Consider the following 24,026-nt stretch of genomic DNA (forward strand, 5'->3'; position numbering starts at 1 on the left):
GAAATTTTCCATGTATTCCATCTTTATAGCTTCATTGTCATGAAATTAACACAAAAAATTAAACTCCTTTAAATGTAAGCAGGGACCTATAGTATATATGTAAGCAATTTATATCGTTAAATTGGTTGGAAATTAGGGGAAAACTCCACAACGACAACAACAACAAAAACGAAGAAAATACAAAAATAAATAAAACACAAATTAAAAAAAAAACAAAAACCAAAAGCAAAACAAACAACCCCAAATAAACAAATAAATGAATAAATAAATAAAAAAATATATTTTTAATCGAAAATGCGGATATTACTTGTTTACTGTGAATGGTTTTAAACTTATTGTTTGTTGTAGCTGCCGATAGAGGTCACTGTCTCAATGTTTACAATAATTTGGAACATGTTTCAACTTATTTTAATTTTCTAATGTATTGAAGTATTAGATCTGCACTGTAAAAGGTTTGCTATATTTTAATATCTTCTTTTAAATTAGTGATACTGTAAAAATACTGTATATTAGATGGATATTAGGTAATTTTTAGTGCACCGCCGCTTCCATGAAACAAGTGGAGACGAGTTCACGGTGATACAGGCCACGGTAGCCAAATTACCATCTAGATGTACACACGTTTTGTTTATTCGTATATGTCTACTGGTGTCCACTAGCTTGGTTGTTTAGTCGAATGTTTTAAGATATCAATTCTGCTAATAACCAGGTCCGCACATCTTCAATAAATATTAACTTTTATAGCTAAGTTATTCAAAATAGCTTGTTTAAGCTATTTAATTAAATGCATTTTTTTTTTTTAATTTTTTTTTGGGGGGGGGGGGGTGGTGGCAGACTTTACTTTATCGGTCCCATGATCTGCATGCTCATTGAACTATGATGTAAGATTAAAGCAGGGACGTATGTACTAACATCAGTATATACATCCCTGATTAAAGCCACTCCACTATTAAGGGTTAAGTCTTGCATTTGCAGAGTTTTCCCTAAGAACCAGCTACCTGCCAGATTGACCACTTCAATTGATAAAAATGCCACTTGAAAATCAAAAATTTAAAAAAAATAATTGCATGTTGCAAGGTCCACAGAGATTTGTCATAAACCTCAACCCAAAGCCTGTTACAATTAGCCCCTTCATGGTAACTGCGGTACTACTCTTTTGAAGGGCAAAATAATAATGTTTGGAGAAGTTTTTGTTGAGAGATAATTAAATGACCTACATTTAACAATTACTTTTACGTCATATTTCACCAAACTATATCATTTTGCCCTGCAAAAGAGCAGTACCGCAGTTACCGTGAAACGGTCTATTGATATCTAACCCTTTACTTTGAAATAAAGGGAAAACACTGCATTCATATTGTATGTTGAATATTCATCTTCTCTTAAAAAAAAAGAGAAAAAAAATTACGAAATTTACCTAAACTGCATGATGATATTCATGTTAAATTAATTTTAGCAAGTACATGATTATGTAATAACTTAAAAAAAACCACTGACAGACTATTTTTCTTTCTTTCAGAAAATGGGACCAAAAGAAAGACTTAGCCAAGAAGACATAAGTAAGCAAACCTCCAAATTCTGTATGGCATATCAAATTTACAAAAAAGTGACTCTCCCTTTCCAATTTTTTTTCTTTTTTAAATCTGGGGTCGACACACCTTTTTCCTATTTTTGTATTCTACTATGCACCACCTGATATCGATAATGTAACCCTTTTGTCTCAGTAAGCTGTTTTTGAATTTATTATGTAGCTAATAAATAGTCTGTAATAAAAAAACTACTAAAAGTCTAGAGAATTTAAGCATTCAAAATCTTGGCGTTTTATTGAACGCTGAGTTTGTATTATGAATATGAGTATGCCCGAAACATTCCGAATACGAGTGTTCAATATCGAACGCCCCGTTGTAAACCAAAAAAATGTCGTCTGGTCAACCTCTCAAAGGCAAATTTATGATAGGTAGTGGCACTTAGGTAAGGTGTGTTTATTTTCACGCGAAACTGAAATAATTAATTAATAATTTAATATGTATTAGCCTCAATAAAAGCATATCATAATGCTTGATAGGGTCATTGGAATGATGCGATATTGAAAACTTACAGGACAGATGTTAATTTAAATACCGATACTGAAAATTCTTATTAATTTGAGTTATTTAGTTGAAATAATTAAAATAAATGAATGGTAGATGTTTTAGCTATATAATAAAGGAGTTATTGAACTTATATTGGTGAATATTGGCACTCGTTGGCTGTACAAATGGACTCGCAAGCTCGTGCATTTATACAGCCAACTCGTGCCAATATTCACCAATATAAGTTCAATAAACCTATAATATCGTTTTTGACTGATACATAAAAAGCTCCCTTTTTATGTATCAGTTTTATTCTTGCATTCAGGGACTGATAACCTTTAGCATCCATAAACTAGAATTTATACAGATCATAGATATTTCTTCATGGGGGAGGAAAACTATAGTTAAGAAATCATTGAATTAAACATATTTTATTGACCAAATTGTTAACAACAGTTTATAAACAGTTAACTATAGTTTACAGTTGTATATAACCTTATTCATGAAATACAAAATCTAGGTTTTGAGCATTTTTGTGAATTTTGTACACCATACTGTTGGGTTCTATTGAAAATGTAACACAGTTAATGTTTATTGTAACAGAAATTGTACGTCAGGCGAATCTTCTCTTAGAACAACTGAATGCAGGCAGCAGTCTGAGCTGTGTGGAGGACATTAATGCAGCTGTTTATGTCACTTTGTTTGAAGGTCTCTGTGGGGAGAAGTTACAGGGTGAGTTAAACGGAAATCAGAAATTTACAGACATCCAGAACTCAAATATTGAAAGACCATTTTTAATGCTGAATTCATGATGAAAATAACACAGCTGTATTTTCAATTGCAAATTATATTTTATTCCAGTTTTCTTCAGAACATTAACCATTTTAAAGAAGTGAGAGATATTGTTGAAAGAAAATTAAGATTAGTAAAATAACTTCTAAAAAGTATGTTCTGTTTTGATTATCAGTAAGTACATTTCCAAGAAGTCATCATTCTCAGTGATTAGTACACTTGAGCTGAATGAGGAGTGTTTTGTATAGACATTGTGGTATTTAGCTGTACCTGTTGTTTTAGGTGTCAGTAGACATTGTGGTATTTCGCTGTACCTGTTGTTTTAGGTGTCAGTAGACATTGTGGTATTTAGCTGTACCTGTTGTTTTAGGTGTCATACAGAAGCCAGTCAGTAGAGAAGATGAGATTCAAAATGTACAGTTGGTAATAGATATTTTATCTCGAGATATTCTTCACACATCACTTGCTCACATCACGGGACGGGATGCTATTGATGGAAATCGAGAGTCCATCCTTAACCTGCTCGAGATATTTGGGGGACTTCTAGAGTACATTTTAAACAAAATAGAAAGTGATGTTTCAACAGATGGTAAGTTTGTCAGTGCCATAGAAAATTACTTCAGTGATAACACATTTTGTACTATGAAGTTAAATATTTGTAAGATGTAGCATTAAATACTATTGAATGTTTCTAATACATCTATTTGATAAAGAGTTTTGAAGTCTTTGTTTTACTCTTCAGGGGAAGGTGATCCAGATGAACTGGATGAAGATCCGGATGCTGTACAGCCAGAAGTGATTGACAAAATCTTAGAACGGGAGCTCCAGCGGAACTACAGTCTAGAGGGAAGTCCAGAACGACTCACCCCGAAAGGTAGTCCAGCCAGAAGATCTCCTATCAAATCCCCAAAGTCTGAGCTAAGGAGGAAAGCTCTGTTAAGTCCCTCCAAACCTTCAAAAATCAGGTATGTGCAAAAATTATTTGAAATGTACATTATATTAATTATAATATAAATATAATTTATATAATATTATTTTATCTAATATCATTATATATTATTTTATTATTATATTATATTATTATAATATTATTTTATTTATAATATTATTTTATATAATATTAATTTATATAATCATATTTATAAATTAATTTATTTAATGATTACTGGTAATTTGAATTGTAAATTTTTACAATGGAAGAAAATGAGAATTTTAAGTATAAAATTGTGAAAAAAACCTATTTGCAATTTTGCATGGTTAACATTATAGCAGAATATTAATTTTAATTTTTTGAATGTAACAGTGGTCCTTCTCTAAAGAAAACTTTGAGTGAAACAGAGGACTTGATCGCTGCAGTAAATGACACTTCAACTGGGTGCAAAGAAACCACAGTCAGCACAGATCAAAGTAAGAACAACAAAACATTAACAGATAAGTTAGAGTATAGATTTGATAGTATAACCTCAGCTGGGAGAAGTAAAAAATTTACATGTGGATGTGCTACCTCACTATCTCTATAAAAGTTAAATGTGTACCTACAAGCTCCCGAAAACAGCAGAGAGCTTTAAAGAGGCATGCTTAAACACACCAGAATGTTATAAGTTTCTGTTTATATCTGAAATGTTCACAGAAGTTTTTTTTTTTTTTGCAAGTGTTTATATTTGGGACTGTTTATATCTGTCATTTATATTTATATGTGCATAGTGTTGGCAATTATCTTTAAAATAATCATACATAGCAATATGCTTCCACAACCAATTTGAATTTGTTGTTTATTTTTTGCAATGCCTTTAAATTTATAGATTCTACAAATGAACTTATTAAAGAGGGAGAGAATCTAGAAAAAGATCTACTGTCAGATAGGTACCGACCAGGCAAAACAGCAGCACAAATAGTAAGTAAAAACAGCAGCACAGATAGTAAGTCAAAACAGCAGCACAGATAGTAAGTCAAACAGCAGCACAGATAGTAAGTCAAAACAGCAGCACAGTTAGTAAGTCAAAACAGCAGCACAGATAGTAAGTCAAAACAGCAGCACAAATAGTAAGTCAAAACAGTAGCACAGATAGTAAGTCAAACAGCAGCACAGATAGTAAGTCAAAACAGCAGCACAGATAATAAGTCAAAACAGCAGCACAGATAGTAAGTCAAAACAGCAGCACAGATAGTAAGTCAAAACAGCAGCACAGATAGTAAGTCAAACAGCAGCACAGATAGTAAGTCAAAACAGCAGCACAGATAATAAGTCAAAACAGCAGCACAAATAGTAAGTCAAAACAGCAGCACAAATAGTAAGTCAAAACAGCAGCACAAATAGTAAGTCAAAACAGCAGCACACATAGTAAGTCCTCACAGGGCAAACTAGTAGCACAGACAGTAAGTCTTTACAGGGCAAAACAGCAGCACAGATAATGAGTCAAAACAGCAGCACAGATAGTACAGTAAGTCTTCAAATGGCAAAACACAGCTTCACGGGACCAAATGTAGCAAAGATATTGAGCCATCGTAGGGCAAATCTGTAAAATTCATACACACATAATCCTTTTTTTTCTGGAGATTAAGCAACTCTTTTTTGTCTTATCTGCATAACATCCTATGGTACAAGTATGTCATTAGACACACAGACATCAGAACTGTCAGTAATTGATTAAAATTAATTCTGGATGTTCAGTATTCTAGATATGAAGTTGTTGGTAAATGTATATAGTGTTTACAATTCATTTTCAGAGAGAAGACCTAGCCAGACATAGAAGAGATCTTGGACTTCCAAAGGATCCATTTTCAGACCTTGTACCAGTGACTGAAATAGATGGTACAGTACAGCAAGACCCATTTATTTCAAATATTTATACAGCAAATACCTATCTGTAGTAAAGTTGCTGTCAATAACTACAAAAACAATATGTACAATAGTCATAATATCTGATATAATGAAGCAATTTGGCCTTCTTTAGTGATTGACTATAACCATGTTTTAATACTTATACTGCCAATTTCCTTTTTTCACTTCCTTACATCAGTACTGATGTAAATAAAGGCAATGAAGTAATAAAATTTTATTTCCACTCAATTTTTTGTGAATCTTTAGATTTCATTTTTATTTTTTTTTTATATTGTCTATAGACAAAAAGCAGAGCAACATGAAGACAAGCAACAGTAAAGATACAGAGTCTTATGAGAACTTACGTAACCTGGTGGAAGAAACTGCAGCCATGGCAGAAGAAGCCCTTTATTGTAGTCCAAATCAGGCAAGAACTATCTTACGAAGCATGGAGAATGATTATAACACAGGGAAGCTCACCAGGTAATTATAGCCAAACTCAGAAAACTCAGATTTTGTACTACTTAATCTTACATTCAGGGATAAAATATTCGTATCTGTACTGACTGACAAAAATAATTACTTTTCTAGAGTAACGGGGAACAGAATGAGAAAATAATGCATGTTCCTTTAGGAGTGTCAAAAGTTAAGCTGTATGGATAAGATTATTACGTTCTGTGGACAGTTAACTTTCTCCCTCTATTATACATGCTCATGTTTTTGAAAAAAAATAGATTACTTAAAAAAAGGGGGGGGGGGGGGGAAGAACATGGAGATTCAAAATTAACCTTTAGAGGTTGATAAATTGTTTTAGCTCATCCCAATAAAGTTGAGATGCCTTATGCTATACTCCCAGCATTCACTTTGGTGTCCTGGTTAAAAAATTAACAAGAAGTTCATTCCCAAGTACAATATAAGCCCTGCTTTAACCAAACTTGCAGGTCTAGGGATGCACATTAACAGACATGCTTCAGATGCTGTGTCTGACCTGCATTTTTGGGGTGATTGAACAGGCTTTAGTTCCTAGAGCAGGTCCATTTGCAAGTAACATTAAACATTATGGGGACTAAATTTGCATAGATGATGCATCTAAGGATGCAAACTAGCATACTTGATTTGAATGCTGGATCTTACCTACATTTTCTTGAGGAGTGACCAGGTTAAAATTTTTGGAGCAGGCCCATTCCCAGATAGCTATAAGCCCTTCCTGGACCAATTTTGAATGAATGATGCATCTAGAGACGCACAATACAGGCATGCTTAAGATGCTTAATCTAACCACGTTTTTTCTGGATGAGTGACCAGATTAAAGTGTTTGGAGCATGTTCATTCCCAAGTTACTGTAAACGTATTTATTTAAGCAGTTATCATATTTTAGCAAATTTTGTGCTGCCAATTTATGTACATGCTAATGATTTAAAACTAATACATTTCGTTAAAAAAACTCTTGTGTGCTAATTTAAGATTGCACATATCATTTGAAGAGGATGATTGTGCATAATTTTACCACAGGTAAATGCACTAATTCATGTACCTTTACAGTAGCTATAATTGATGACTTAACTTGCATGGATGATGCATACATTTTCCTGATGAGAGATCAGGTTTAAGTTTTTTGAGCAGGTTCATTCCCAAGTACAGTAAATATAAATCTGACCCAGACCAAACTTTCATAATTGTTGTATCCAGGGATGCACATTACCAGATCATTTGATTTGTGTGAGAGCTTGTCTTACCTAGAGATAGCATTAGTCATGGTGAACTTTGTTATCTTTTATTACATATGTTTTATTAATGGTTTCACAGAACATATCCCAGTCCAAAGAAAGACCAATACGGAAGTCCACCCAGAAAAACAAAGAGTCCAACTCGGGTATCAGAGGATGAATTCTTCTCTGATTCAGAGGTATTAATTGAAAACAAATTCATTTCAAGTAAATATGAACACTGCACATTTATTCATTTAGTGATAAGCCAGTGTAAGGACTTTTTGTGCAAGCATTGATTAATCATTAATAAGTGTACATTGGGAAAGCTAATGGTTGTTTTTCTTAAGTGTTTTAGATTTCAAAAGCCATCATTGGAAACCCACAGTCGGTCTTGCTTCTCTTACCTAAGAGATAAGAGAAGCGAGACCAACAGTGGGTTTCCGATGATGTTGAAAAGAATGATATTTTGAGTGTAGAATATAATTTATATGTATGTAGTCAGTGCAAAAAAAGTTTTAATGGGATAAAAATACATAACAGAATAAATCATGATTAAAGTTACCGTGTTTGTGGAGTAGGAATATTACCTACAGTTGACATCATTTCAAAGTAAGTGTTTGATCCCTGTTTACAGCTGACACCGAGCCGTGCCAAGAGGAAGGTATCTTTTATGGTGGAGAGGTCCACAACCTCAGACTCAAGCCCCAGCTTCTTAAGGACTGCCCCCAGGTACTCACTGCTAATGAAAAACGAAAATATACAGTATGCTTGTTCTCATGTGTAAATATGTTCAAGGTTAAAAATGAATCCTGTAAAATTTTTGGTTAGCTTAGTTGACATTCAGCAAGAGTATATTTTTACAATAGAAAAGCAGAAATTTTAATGAAGGAGTCATTATAGAACTAGAATAATATTATCAGTAAGCATTGATATATGTATGTTGTAAAAGAGTAAAAAAAAAAAAAATTAAAAATGTTGATTTCTAAGAAGCTTCATAAAGTTTCATGAACCTTCTCTGATACAGATATAAACCTAAAACTAAGTCAGCCTGGACCGAGAAAAAGGAGGGATCAAAGAAACCCACTCGTCCTCGTCAGGACAATACTCAAAGGAGGGGCATTTCAGGGGACAGCAGTCTCTTTGACTTTGAGAAAAACCCTGCCAACTTTTCCTACGATGACTACTTAAAGAAGCAGTATGTAAACTTTGAGACATTTTGCCAAATTTCATGTTCTATGGAAAAAAATTATAATACTGTGAGATCACTTTACTTTGTGGGGGTCAAAGTTCATGGGCAACCAAAATTTTATTCATTCAGGTGTAATTTTGTTTGATAACTCATATACAGAAAATTCAGTGAACCAATACATTGAAAAAATCATCGTTCATGGGGATGTAAATTCATTGGTAAAGGTGATCCATGAAATCTATGAACATTGGTCCTTCCAAAACAATGGTAATTCCACAGAAGGTTATGGTTTGGAACAATTTCTTCAATATCAACTTATTTGCAATTAAGTGTTCAAGTGCTGTCAACTGCTTTTAATTTTTTCATTGTAAATGTGCTATAATTTGGTAAATACAATCTTCAGTCATTTAGATTAGAATGACAAAACAGGAACTGATGGTCAATTTTTCAGGTTCCATGAAATAATTGATGATGTTCTGAGTGAAGATGAGGCCATGCCAGCAAGATTTAGGTCACGGAACGATCAGCAAAAAATTCATTCAAGCAGACTTGGCAGTAAATCAAAGGGGAATTACTCCATCTCCGATACACAGCGACTGTTGAACAAGGAAAAAGATGTCAACAAACGAAAAGTAGATGTGAGTGTAATCCATATTGATAAATGATAAATAGATTGATGTAAATATATTTGTATATGATTGTAAAACTACAAAGTACTGGGTGACAGTGGTTGTTCAAAGTGTACATGGTATTTTATATATTATATACATACAAGTACATAATCAGCCTTATGTCATTTGTTTACTCTGGATCTTTGAACTAATGCTTTGCTGTATTGGTAGATTACCAAAGTATAATACAACCATAATTAATGTGTGTTACAGTTTCTACAAAGGATATACAGGGAAGATTTAGATGAACTTCAAAATGAAGCAGAATATGGATTAAGTAAAGACAGAAAGGATGCTAAACAAGTGGTGAGTGACATTTAGTTGGTAGTCAAAAAACTTTGATTAATTTAAAGTTGGTAGTCAAGAAATGTGGTGAGTGATTTTGAGTTGGTAGTCAAAAAATGTGAATGATTTTGAGTTGGTAGTCAAAAAATGTGAATGATTTTGAGTTGGTAGTCAAGAAATGTGATTAGTGATTTAATTATGCTGAGTGTGTAATCAGGAAATGTGAATAGCATGAGAAATTTTAACTAAGTATACTGTATATATACATGTACTTATTTTTGAGTGAGTCATATTTTGGGACCTTTGGCTTGATCTTCTATATGTTAATCTCGAATACATTCATAATATTTTATTTGACACAATGCATACTGTAGAAATATTGATAGTACTAATAGATGATAATGCAAGATAATCCCTGACCTAAATTTACATTGTTAAATACATTGAAATAAATGCATGAACAGTAATTTAGTTATTTGGTAACCTGCATTTGTTTTTTTCTTGAAAAAACATTGCCCTGTTTAGATCCTGTATGTTGTGTATTACAGGAAGATGTATACAAGAAGAAAGTGTTGACAGGTCCCAAAGCAAGTGTTAAACCAAAGGAACCTGGTAAGTGGGATTTAAACTGTTCTCATTAGAAATCACTTAATTGAATTCACTCTAAGATTGTTTTTTATTTAAAAAAAAAACCCATATAGGTTAGAGTACATTTATGACTTTTAGGAATGAAGAAGAAAATGCCTGTTCACAAGCCCAGTGTGTGTAGTAAAGCTAAACGAAAATCTCCTAGTGGTACAACAGCTTTACCAAAACAGAAAAGTGAGTGTTAACAAAGCAAAGTCTCATAATGCAATTAACAGTCACATATACTGTAGACATACTTTTTTCTGCATGGGATTAATTTACACTTTGTGCGTGGTCACAATTTTTCCACAGAAATTTGTCACAGGGTACTTAAAATGCATCAAGGACATGTAATGACAATCAAAGAAATGTGCATAATTTTCTATCTGCGCATTAAACAGAAATTGTTATTCCAAGAATTATGACCCTGTGGAAAACATTATGTTTACAGTATAAGCTATTTAATACTGTATTATTGAAAACTGTCAAACCTTGGTATCTCAAACTATGTGGCACTGACTGAAAAACTGATAAAGGAATTTCAGTATAACACAGTCAACATCCCTGTCATTCATTGTAAAGGTTAATGAAATTCAATTGTAATTTAGGGTTGTACATGTATCTCGGATATAACAAATAACGGATATAGTGAAGTAAATTCACAGGTCCCCAGAAATTTGCTATAACCAAGTTTTACTGTATTCTTCTCAGTGACCATTAAAGATGATGAGGACATATTACCCCTGCTGCTGAAGGAATTCCCCCATCTCCACCTGTCCCTCCACACCTGGCATGAACTCTGGAGAAAAGGCATACACCAGATAGAGCAGGTGACGCGGGCCAACCAGGAAGTCCGGCGCAAAAAAAGCAAAGCCAAGGCAGAGGTCAGTAATAACAGGCCACTATCAACCAGTTCTCCATTCCTACTGACAACAGAGGTCAGTAATAACAGGTCACTATCTTTCCACTGACAACAGAGGTCAGTAGTAACAGGTCACTATCTTTCCACTGACAACAGAGGTCAGTAATAACAGGTCACTATCTTCCCACTGACAACAGAGGTCAGTAATTACAGGTCACTATCTTCCCACCGACAACAGAGGTCAGTAATAACAGGTCACTATCTTCTCACTGACAACAGAGGTCAGTAATAACAGGTCACTATCTTCTCACTGACAACAGAGGTCAGTAATTACAGGTCACTATCTTCCCACTGACAACAGAGGTCAGTAGTAACAGGTCACTATCTTCCCACTGACAACAGAAGTCAGTAATAACAGGTCACTATCTTCCCACTGACAACAGAGGTCAGTAATAACAGGTCACTATCTTCCCACTGACAACAGAGGTCAGTAATAACAGGTCACTATCTTCCCACTGACAACAGAAGTCAGTAATAACAGGTCACTATCTTCCCACTGACAACAGAGGTCAGTAATAACAGGTCACTATCTTCCCACTGACAACAGAGGTCAGTAATAACAGGTCACTATCTTCTCACTGACAACAGAGGTCAGTAATAACAGGTCACTATCTTTCCACTGACAACAGAGGTCAGTAATAACAGGTCACTATCTTTCCACTGACAACAGAGGTTAGTAATAACAGGTCACTATCTTCTCACTGACAACAGAGGTCAGAAATAACAGGTCACTATCTTTCCACTGACAACAGAGGTCAGTAATAACAGGTCACTATCTTCCCACTGACAACAGAGGTCAGTAATAACAGGTCACTATCTTCCCACTGACAACAGAGGTCAGTAATAACAGGTCACTATCTGCCAACTCTCCATTCTTAATGAGAGGCATTCCAGAATTTGAGATTAATTTACAAAAACTCCTCATTTATTTTATACAGAATAGTTAAAAGAGTGTGTTTTTAAATTTGAAGATATTGGAGGGATTAGTGTATTATAAGTTTTTATTTTATGGACATACATGTAAACATATATTTTGGTGTATAAATATATTTATTGTAGGTCCACTAATCGTTTATCAAAACAAAAATGCAGTCTTTTATGAGAAGCATTATTGTCTCTACATTAATCTTAATATTTTGTTTTAGCTGGAAGAAGCAGAAAAACGACATGAAATCATGGTGAATATAATGAAGAAGGAATTGGAGCATGGTCAGCGTATGGTGAGTAATATACTTATTATGCAGTATACAGAGTATAGTATTTCATTATTTACTGTATTCAAATTCAAGGTTTGAATTTAGAAAATGTATATATAGAAAGTTGATAATGGTATTTGTAATATGGACACTACCAGCCAACGTTTCTCTGGAATTCCACACCATACGGTCTTTAGATTAACTTTTCTCTGGAATTCCATACCATTTGGTCTTTAGATTAACTTTTCTTTGGAATTCGATCCACACCATATTGTCTCTATGCATGTGGGTTAAGGCTAGGTATAGGTGTTCCTATGCAAATGAGCTAATAAAAACGCGTAAGAGGTAAATTTATGATTCAGAGAAAATTTTGATTTTTTTTTTCTTATGCATACTTACTACCTATGATATGTTATAGCCAGTACACATTATGATGTCAAATTATGATGTCACTGATCTTACCTACTGGATGTAATAATACACATCAACAATACAGCTTCGGGGCAAGGGATTACCCTGTTTATTTTTACATAAAAATTGTATAATGCTAAGAAGAATATTCTATAGATTACCCTTATTCAATTTAAAACTTAACACATAGAAATTATACAACTGAGATGTTAATATTTGTGCAGCAATACCAGCAAACTTTGGAATATTTTGCTTCTGAATATACCTTGTTTCAGTTAAATAAAATAGAGCATGCCCTTGTGCCAAAGCATTTTTGTTGATGTCCATTATAATCTTGTGTAGTAAAGAACAATGACGTCATAATATGACATCATAATGTGTACTGGCTATCTCATGTCATGCCGTCATGGGTACCAAGTTTGTTAGACAATAAGTTTTATCTTTCTCTGTATAAAAGATATAGTCCTTAGGCATCTTAATTAATTTATTTGCATAGAAATGCCTATACATAGCCTTAACTCACCTGCATAGATTAACTTTTCTTTGGAATTCCACACCGTATTGTCTTTAGATTAACTATTCTCTGGAATCCCACACCGTATTGTCTTTAAATTAACTTTTCTCTGGAATTCCACACCATATTGTCTTTAACTTATTGTGGATTATTGCTAAATTGTTTTCTTTTTACAGAAAGAAATTAAAGAAAGACAAAAGCAAACAGTGGCTGCCAAGAATCTGATTCAAGAGAAACGGGCTCAGTCAGCTCGATCTCGTAAATATTACGATGATTACCAGGTCAGAATGAGATCCAAGATGCTCAAAAGGCGAACTCGAGAAGAAATGGTAAGACAAAGTATTAAAATTTTTATCAATTGTTTAATTTTACAGAAATTTAGCATAAACTTATTGTTATCATTGTATTCTGCAGATCTTCCGTAAACTTTTTAAAGATGGATTGGATATCCAAAAGGACCGAGTGCGAGAGTTGAAGAAATATGCCCAGGAACAGCGCGATTCTCAGGCCAGTGCTCAAAGGAATGAGATTGAGTCCATGGAGAATTAGTATCCTTGTCAATTCAATAAACTGTATGATATCTTCATTGACTCTAGAATTAGAATCCAAGGTAATAGTATATTAAGATAGAATACAGTAAATTACATTTCACAATCACATTCCATTCACAAAAACTTTATATTTTGCAGAATTCTGAAAGATTGCCTAATGCTAATTTAAAGTTCTTGTGAATGATAATATAGTGTAACTGTTACTCATTATTTATCATAAGGGTAATATGCAAAAATTTATATATCGCACAATAAGTGCAATTCAATTATTTGGCAGAAATAGTCACATAAATAGATGTAAAGTATTAAAGTAGCTTTAAATTTACCAATACATTGTATTTGTATTTGGAAATATTGTGTGTCTTTGTCTTGTAGTTTTCATTAATATAGGTTTATCTAACATATAAGTTTGTTAAATATGGAGATTGTAAGCTTATCTTGCCTTGACCCCAACAAGTTATCGTGATCAGTTTGAAATGCTGGCAGAATCCATAACTAAAGAAAGAAAAGAGATTTTAATTAGAGAGAAAGCACAACAGAAGGTTTGTACTGAATAACACATACAAGATATAGGGGACTGAAGTTTACTCAATCAGACATTTAAATATGGAAAAAACTATTAACTGAAAACAATTCTCATTTGTGGTCAAAGTCTAAGGACAACAGTTCTTACTGAAGTGTTGACAGATTGACTATACCAAAACAGATCCTGGTTTATTATAATGAGAACTTATCTAGTTTATAATTTTTATGCTCTGCCATGAATATAGCTTGGGCTTATAGTGTTTGTCATGTCTGTCTTCCATCCTTTAATCCTTCCATCTGTCTGTCCAATCTTACTGTCATTCCATGTCCTCCCATCACACTTTGCAGTTACCGGGGGGGGGGGGGGGGGGGGGGGGGGGGGGGGGGGGGGTAGCTCAGTTTAAGACAAACTATTCAAGATACATGTATTTTTATCAAACTTCATATGCTGATAAATATTGATGAGAGCTGCTTAACTTCTTCAAAATTTTTTGAACTTGACCTTTCCTTGATCTTGACCTTACTTTTCAAAAAATTGTGTTAGCTCTGTTTCAAAGAAACTATTCAAGAAGTTTTTATCAAACCTTATATGCTGATACATATTGGTAAAAGCTATTCAAATTCATCAACTTTTTTTTACTCTGACCTTTCTTTTCAGAAATTGTGTTAAGCTCAGTTTCAAAGAAACTTTTCAAGATATTTCATCAAGCCTTTCATACTGATACATATTGGTTATAGCAATACAACTTCATCAACATTTTATGAGCTTGACCTTTCCTTTGACCTTGACCTTATTCTTATTAGTCCCCCTACTGGTGAAACCGGAGGGGACTATAGGTTTTTAAATTTGTGTTTAGCTCAGTTTCAAATAAAGTATTCAAGATACATGTATTTTTATCAAATCTCATATGTTTAGATATTTTTTATCAAACCTCATATGCTCAAACATGATGATGAGAGCTTTTCAATTGCATTAACATTTCTGACTTTGACTTCCAAGTTGAAGTTTTTGGAGCAGTTTTATTTCTAAGTACAGTATAACTATACCCCATATTGATCATAGTTGCAGTGCTGATGCATCTTGTATCTTTTATTACATACCATTGCTCATTATTCAGGTACTTGAACAGATGAAGAAGGAGTTGCGTAAGAAGATGGAATCTGAGATCCATTTATTACAGGATCAGTTTGTGAGAGATGACGATGACGCCTACTTCCGACAGCTTGACGCAGATCGTGTCATTCACAACTTACAGCTAGCCAAATATCACGTCAACGTGTAGTATAGGAACCTGGTGTAAAACACTGACTGTGATATCTTTCTGGGATCTTAATTCATTTTTGAAGAAACCCAATTTCTAATGTATTTTTTAAATAGAAAGTGAACTGTGAATGAAAAAAATGACTTTAAAGGTTTCTTTTCATTCAAAAAGCACTATACATGTACATGTATAATGTGATGTTAGTCCATGTATAAAAATCTGTATTTTTTCCGTTTTAAAACCAAAATAGAAATACTGAGTATTTCTGAACAGATATACAGGTACATGTATGTACACAATCATGTACAAGATTGTTCACTTGTCCATCATGATTACGGTACACAAACTATTTTATAGACTTGACTACATGTGTATGTACATATAAATATTAATTTAGTTCTATTTTGTAAATTTAAATTTTTAGCATTCATATGCATTTCCAAATGCTAGTACCATGATGTAGAAGTGTTTTAAATTATTAAATGATGACCCAACTACATACATGTGATATGTACTGGCTGTACACAAAATGTCACTTTTTTTTTACCCCATTCAAGGGCTCACAGCGGTACACCAAAATTCATGGGAAATGAAAATTTTGAATTGTTTATCCTAGAATGGCACTGTTAGTCCAACCATATTTAGACAATTAAGTAGTGCCAAGTTTTAATAATTCATCAAATGACCATCTATCTAATGAAAAATGATTTTTGGACATTGAGAAAATTTTATCCTACATTCTTTTGGCAGCTGGATGTTTTGAAGAATGTTCTGATGAAGAGGATGGTTGGAAAATTAATCTTTTAAAAAATATGGACCACTTACGGACCACTATATCAACACTTACTCTGTATCAAGGAAAAGTATGTTTAATGTGCTACAGAACAAGCACTGGGACTGATCCTCCTAAGGTCTAAAGGTCACAGCGCAGGGGTCACCGCCAAAAAGTATTCTTTTTAGGTTTTCTTACTCCAAGCTACCTCAAATCTGAGATGAGATAAACAAAGGCACAAGGTATGTCAGATACCATCTGACAACACATGACCATAAAATTCCAAAGCTAAAATATTCAAAACGAATTGCAATAAAATTCATTTATGACTACAATGCAAGGCCACAAAATGCACCAACTGGCAAGGTTTGATCCTGCTACTCCAAGGCCTTGTAGTATTTTTAATGAAGACTCAGGCTTCATAAAAACACACAACTAATGTTTATATAATTTGAAGTATACAACTCAAACATTCCACATTTTTGTCATTTATTAAATACTTATTTGTTTGCATTGTACATGAAGATCAATAATTTTCACACTGAATCAAACACAGACTCATAATTAATACAATATCATCATAAACCTGATGCTTATAGAGAACTGTTGACGTAATGCAATAAATAGATGACATTTAAGGATAGTACAATGAATAAGAGATTTATGATATGTTGATACTGAATGCATTATTATTAAGTAGCATTTAGATAAAACTGCTACCTAAACACACATTTGTAATACACGTGCAACTGATAGGATAAATTTGGTTCTTGGATTAACAGAGCTAGAGCGTAAATAACATATACCATTACTTCATCAAATTTGATTTTCTAATTTTGTTTTCTTTGGAGATATTTTAGATTCCTTACATGAAAATCAACATGTAACATTTCTACATTTTGTATAAAATTGGGTAAGTACTTGACATACAGATGGATACACATACACAAATCTTGACAAAAGTGCTATCTCCTTATATTGACTAGCACACAGAGATGAACACCCCTCCTGTCAATCAGAGATCAGTACAGGAAGCAGGCATTATATTAGCACCTTACATCTGGGAAAATATCTATGGTTTAATCACATGAGACGTTCATCTAGATAAATTAAAGTGGGGATGCAATAGGCCATATGATAACTTATGACAATCAAGAGCTATACATAGACTTTATGATCGTCATTATTTGACAAGCACCTGGAAAATCTTGATTAGAGTACCAGCATAAACATTGCCTTTACTTCAGATGGCAAATTTGATGCCCAACCAAAACAGAAAAAAACAACCGATGGAAAAGAATATAAAGATCATAAGTACAGATGATTAAATCTTTTTCACAGCCTTTCTTAAAACAACTATATAAAAATGTATATGAACACAAATGTTACAAGAGAAAACAGTGTATTGCACAGCCTACACAAGCACAGCTTTCTTTTATATTCCTCAAAAGTAAATTATCTAAATTTAATCATTCAAAATTCTTTTGTTTGTCAATTAAAAAAAAAGGCTTGTCAAAAAAATGACATACAAGCACCGTTCCTTTTATTTATCACTATTTTACCTTAAATTATAACTTAGTGATGTACACTGCACACAGTTCAGCTATCCTAGCAGTAGCTTGCAAGGTTAAGATATTTAATTAAAGTTTCTGTTCCTTTACAAAAGACTGGTTCTACAACTTAACTGAAAAAAAAAGTAATGAGCTCTTGAAATGTATATCAATGTTAAATATTTATATGATATTTATTAAGTAGTAATTGTGCATGCAATAGAAATTTTAGAAAATTGCATAGTAATAAATTAAACCAGTGCATCATGCAAATAATTTTCTAGAGTGATTGGCAAATCAGTAGAGCAGGCAACTCTTAATGAAAGTGTAAGGTCACACAACAATTCTACAGTGTACATCAAAACATGTCTACAAATACCCTATTTTATTTAGAAACAGGAATGATGTTTTCATGTATGCTACATCATATTTTTTTCTCTCAATTTGCATTTTCAATTTTAAGTTAGCTTAAAAGGAATCATTTTATCAAGAAAAATATAGCACTATGCACGTCATAATTTTTTCTACACGGTACAATAGCCCTTGATGTGCAACCCAATGTCATATTTATTCTAAGGCTATAATTTATTCCTGCCTGGAAAGATCCCTGTCACTCACAAACACAGCTCCTGGAGGGAACCCATGCTTGAGGATGAACTGCTTTGTTGAGTGACAGGAAATTTGGACACTTCAGGAAGCACTTGCATTTGTTGTCCATACATTCCATGAATTGGCAAGGACATGGTCTTAGTTTGTGTTGACATAGGAGATATAATAGACTGAAGATCACGCTCAAGGTCATCAAGGTCGCGACTCGACTCGTATTCCTGAGATTCAGCTTCATCTGACATATGACCCTCATTCATTGTCCACTCCTTATGGACATCAACCTGAAATACTGTTTGGGAGCTATGCAAACTTGTGCTACACATAGTGGGCATTGATCGACTCTTGACACGAACAGAAAAAAATTCACTGTCCTCATCATCATTTAAGTTATCATGTGCATTTTTTCTCTGTTCTCTCCCTTTGCAGGTGCAGTTATCACTATAATGGTCCACCTGCCCACATAAGATACAAGGAATTGTCTCAATGTCTGCAGAATAACGATTCTTCATTTTGAAAGAATCTGTTTGCCTGGACAATGTTTTAGGTGAAGAGAAAATTTGATCTTGTTCACTTGGCTGAGGAGAGGAGAAGTTTTGTCTGTGAACATCTACTTTAGTGTCCACCATTCGTGGATCATTTGGAGGTTCCCCCAATAAGGGCTCTAAGGATCTTTTCCTCACAGGACGTGATTTTGACTTGGTGGTAGGTGGAGGTAGAACTTCCATACTGTCCTCCACCCAATTTGGATTGCACTTGAAGAACTCTTTGGCAGATTCAATAGCAACCTGAAGCTCCAGCCCATTTTCTGAGCTTTCGTAATACTTATCAATCATGGATAGGTGCAAGTTACCAAACTTGCTACTGTCTGTGTTATTCATGCCATGTACATGACAGAAAAGTTTAGTGATATCCTTCATCAAGTGAAACTTTGTCCCCATTTCAATCTGGTGGGGTATATCACTACTATAAGAATAATCCATGTAGGCTACTATGAAGCGGGACATAGGTAGACCTTTCATTCTCTCCACTCTCATTTTCTCTGCTACATAGTCAACAGCCACTGCAAAATAATCTGGAATGGTGCGATAAGGATCACACTTAAATCGGACACGCTTCTTTGTGCACCTCAGTCTTGCTCCAACAGAACATAACACTATGATAAAATCAGCTTCCTGAAGCCTATCTACCAGCCAATCATCAAGCCCCCTCTCGTGGATGATCTGGTCCTCAAATATGTCGAGATGTACATTACAGTTACAGGTGTCAATGAGGAAGCCAGCCAAGGCAGACACAACCTTCTCATGAGCCACACAGTCGTAGGCATACAGCAGCAATATTGTTGGGATCTGTTTCTGGTCCAGATCTGTAAAATGCAACACATAACATCAGCATTTACTGTTCTAACGAAAAAAAGACAATTGAAAGGCAGATCTGAAGTTCTTTGAAGACTCTTACATCTACAAGATTACTGAGAGCCTCCAAACCAAATCATTTATGGTCTCGTAAGTGCTTTTCAAATATAACAAAAAGCATGATCTTCTGATATTCAAATAAATATTCAAGCAAATATTCATGATTTTTACTGCCAGATTAATTCTTGTCACAGTTTCACTCCTATTGTTAAGGACATACGCAACGTACTACCTTACCTACTGAAAATTTTTCAAGATATTCCTAATTTATGACTATGGTGCCATCAGATGTTCGTAGACAAAAAATCAGCATGCATTACCAGGGGTTTTGAAAAGATATCAATAGATGAAAATTCTTATATAATTCAAAGAAAAATATACAAAAATTACTAAACTTAAATTTGAGATGTTTTGTTTATCCAAACTTGGTTTAGAAGAAGTGTACAATGGCATATATAGACATTAAAATGTAGCACACAGTTCCTTTAAGTATTGAAACTCTTCAACTCCAGGGAAAAAGACAATACAGTTCAAACTACATTGCATATGTCCTTAATATAAAGAACTGTCACATATTTTTCTGCATAGGTTAGGTATTGATAAATTTTTAATAATTGAATTCTTGGCAACATATGTAATCTATGTAAATTTACTAGTAATAGAACTGCACTAACAAATAGAAAATACTACTTCAATACTTTAAAAAATTATTGCCTAATATGCAATACATAAATATATTATATATAAAGAGAACAGTATACATGTAGTCACCAGCTGTATTCCTTATTATTGATTTTAAAGCAGGGCTTCACAATCAATACACAGTTCAATGACAGTACATTCCTGCCTTTTAGACTCTCCCCTGTGGAGTCAACCTAATTAAAACACAGTTCAACATCATTCCTATCAAATTTTCTGAGTAATGTGAATCTCCACCATTATTTGCATCACAGCATTTCATGGAGATGGTGAAAACCCTTATTGGCTAATTGGCTGAAAGTTGGGAATTTGAAGGAACAAATCAGAGTAATGACTGCTTATGTAAGATCTGAGCAGTCAATGTCCAAGTGTCGGTGTCTTGGAAGGAAATTTATATACTGTAAAAGTGGAAACTTTGATGAAATTGACAAATTACAAATAATCATCAAAATTTCCACCCGTCAACTTTCACATTATTGTTTAAGATGTAGATCATATATGGTACCAATTCTGATGCACGAGATGTGCATTTCGACAAATTATGTCTCTTCAGTGATGCTCATGCCGAAACGTTTGGAATCAAAAATGTTTAATTTGAAAAATTTTGAAGAGCCTAAAATAGGAGGTGCCAAAGACTGGAGTCAAATACATTGAAGGATCAAAGCTATGCATAATGGAGATAATCCTTAATTTTGAAATAAATTTATAAATTTTACCACAGCAATTAAAACTATATCCATATTTTCAAGCTAGTACAAAAAAACTTAGCTACTGGGCTGTAGAGACCCTCGGGCACTAACAGTCCACCAGCAGAGGCCTCAACCCTCGTGGAAAACCCTCAAGGGGTTTTCCACTTGCCATATTTCTAATATACCGATATGGTCAAACATTCAACCCTTCAATATAACCATGTTTACAGTACTGTCATGTAGGAAGCCACAAAAACGAGAGTTTTAGATTCTAACCCTACATGAAATTTGTGTAAAGTATGGGGAAAATGGATGGATTTTTTCATTTTATAGTTTATTCTTCAAAAAAAAACTAATATCACATGCTTGCTCCAATTTAACACAATGATAATGTTAAGAGTATCCAGCTACTACAATAGTTTTCAATATAAATGTACCTTTACTTTAGCTCTGACAACAGGAATGAGGAAGCCTTAGGGGACTGTATGATTTTTTTTCAGATTACAGATACAAGTAAACACCATTAACCCAACATCATATTTTTCTATTTAATATTTTCTAAATTTGCCTACAGAAACACAGAAACACAAACGGTCTTCTTAGTCAATCTCCCTCTTGTATACTAACCAATAGAAATAGATCTTCCTACTTATATTGACCCGTAGAAATAGAACAACTTACATATACTGACCCAAAGAAATAGAACAACTTACATATACTGACCCAAAGAAATAGAACAACTAACAGAAATAGATCTTCCTACTTATACTGACCCATAGAAATAGGGCAACTTACTCATACTGACCCAAAGAAATAGATCTTCCTACTTATACTGACCCATAGAAATAGGACAACTTACTTATACTGACCCAAAGAAATAGATCTTCCTACGTATACTGACCCATAGAAATAGAGCTACTTACTTATACTGACCCATAGAAATAGAGCTACTTACTTATACTGACCAATAGAAATAGAGCTACTTACTTATACTGACCAATAGAAATAGAGCTACTTACTTATACTGACCCATAGAAATAGAGCTACCTACTTATACTGACCAATAGAAATAGAACTACTTACATATACTGACCCAATGAAATAGAGTACTTACTTATACTGGCTAATAGAAATAGAGCTACCTTCTTATACTGACCCATAGAAATAGAGCTACCTTCTTATACTGACCCACAGAAATAGAGACACTTTATACTTATACTGACCCATTGAATAGAACTACTTCTTATACTAACCAATTGAATAGAACTACTTGCTTATACAGACCCATAGAAATAGAGCTACTTACTTATACTGACCCATAGAAATAGACACACTTTATACTTATACTGACCCACAGAAATAGAGACACTTTATACTTATAATGACCCATAGAAATAGAGCTACTAGCTTATACTGACCAATAGAAATAGAGCTACTTACTTATACTCTCCCAAAGAAATAGAGACACTTTATACTTAAACTGACCAACAGAAATAGAGCTACTTACTTATACTGACCCACAGAAATAGAGCTACTTACTTATACTGACCAATAGAAATAGATCTTCCTACTTATACTGACCCATAGAAATAGAGCTACTTACTTATACTGACCCACAGAAATAGAGCTACTTACTTATACTGACCAATAGAAATAGATCTTCCTACTTATACTGACCCACAGAAATAGAGCTACTTACTTATACTGACCAATAGAAATAGAGCTACTTACTTATACTGACCCAAAGAAATAGAGTACTTACTTATTCTGACTAATAGAAATAGACTACTTACATATATTGACCTATAGAAATAGAGCTACTTAAAAGTCCTCTCTCTCTTATACTGACCTATAGAAATAGAGACACTTTATACTTATACTGACCCATTGAATAGAACTACTTCTTATACTAACCAATTGAATAGAACTACTTGCTTATACAGACCCATAGAAATAGAGCTACTTACTTATACTGACCCATAGAAATAGACACACTTTATACTTATACTGACCCACAGAAATAGAGACACTTTATACTTATAATGACCCATAGAAATAGAGCTACTAGCTTATACTGACCAATAGAAATAGAGCTACTTACTTATACTCTCCCAAAGAAATAGAGACACTTTATACTTAAACTGACCAACAGAAATAGAGCTACTTACTTATACTGACCCACAGAAATAGAGCTACTTACTTATACTGACCAATAGAAATAGATCTTCCTACTTATACTGACCCATAGAAATAGAGCTACTTACTTATACTGACCCACAGAAATAGAGCTACTTACTTATACTGACCAATAGAAATAGATCTTCCTACTTATACTGACCCACAGAAATAGAGCTACTTACTTATACTGACCAATAGAAATAGAGCTACTTACTTATACTGACCCAAAGAAATAGAGTACTTACTTATTCTGACTAATAGAAATAGACTACTTACATATATTGACCTATAGAAATAGAGCTACTTAAAAGTCCTCTCTCTCTTATACTGACCTATAGAAATAGAGCTACTTAATTCCTCTTCAGGATGATCTACAAAATAATACAGTGAATATTTAGTGGAATATACAAAAGATACAAAAATCATTAAAATAGATCACAAAAAACAGTATATCTACATCAAACAGAAATCAAACTTTTTTCATGAAGCTACAGAGTTTTGGTGTTTATGCAGTTTCTACTATAGGGAGATAATGAAATATTTACCTGGAGTGTGGCATCAGGAGTTTTG

The 24,026-nt window shown here is 33.7% G+C and overlaps 2 protein-coding genes across 4 annotated transcripts in view; one reads left to right on the forward strand and one right to left on the reverse strand.

Moving 5' to 3' along the window:
• The first annotated feature begins 395 nt into the window (after nt 1–395).
• Nucleotides 396–16,036, forward strand: LOC133195832 (centrosomal protein of 95 kDa-like). Its single transcript, XM_061331785.1, has 22 exons — nt 396–452; nt 1,520–1,559; nt 2,676–2,804; nt 3,235–3,453; nt 3,607–3,829; nt 4,168–4,271; nt 4,667–4,758; nt 5,592–5,676; nt 5,988–6,168; nt 7,492–7,591; nt 8,029–8,123; nt 8,419–8,589; nt 9,035–9,221; nt 9,468–9,560; nt 10,088–10,151; nt 10,266–10,361; nt 10,878–11,050; nt 12,234–12,308; nt 13,386–13,538; nt 13,624–13,757; nt 14,218–14,302; nt 15,404–16,036. Exons 2-22 carry the CDS (start codon nt 1,523–1,525, stop codon nt 15,566–15,568), a joined length of 2,661 nt encoding a protein of 886 aa, XP_061187769.1. The 5' UTR covers nt 396–452; nt 1,520–1,522; the 3' UTR covers nt 15,569–16,036.
• Nucleotides 16,037–16,791: 755 nt separating this feature from the next.
• LOC133195835 (interleukin-17 receptor D-like) overlaps nt 16,792–24,026 on the reverse strand; it is a 35,822-nt gene continuing 28,587 nt past the window's right edge. For all 3 annotated transcript variants that reach the window (XM_061331789.1, XM_061331787.1, XM_061331788.1), the window contains 2 exons: nt 23,789–23,827; nt 16,792–19,841 (listed from right to left, as the gene is read on the reverse strand). In XM_061331789.1, the coding sequence (XP_061187773.1) occupies nt 18,484–19,841; nt 23,789–23,827 (1,397 nt within the window). In that variant the 3' untranslated portion in view covers nt 16,792–18,483. The remainder of the gene's footprint in view (nt 19,842–23,788; nt 23,828–24,026) is intronic.

This window comes from Saccostrea echinata, unplaced genomic scaffold, assembly GCF_033153115.1.
Source record: "Saccostrea echinata isolate AGI-Se365-2 ecotype Australia unplaced genomic scaffold, CSIRO_AGI_Sech_v1 ptg000029l, whole genome shotgun sequence".
NCBI classification, from domain to species: Eukaryota; Metazoa; Mollusca; class Bivalvia; order Ostreida; family Ostreidae; genus Saccostrea; species Saccostrea echinata.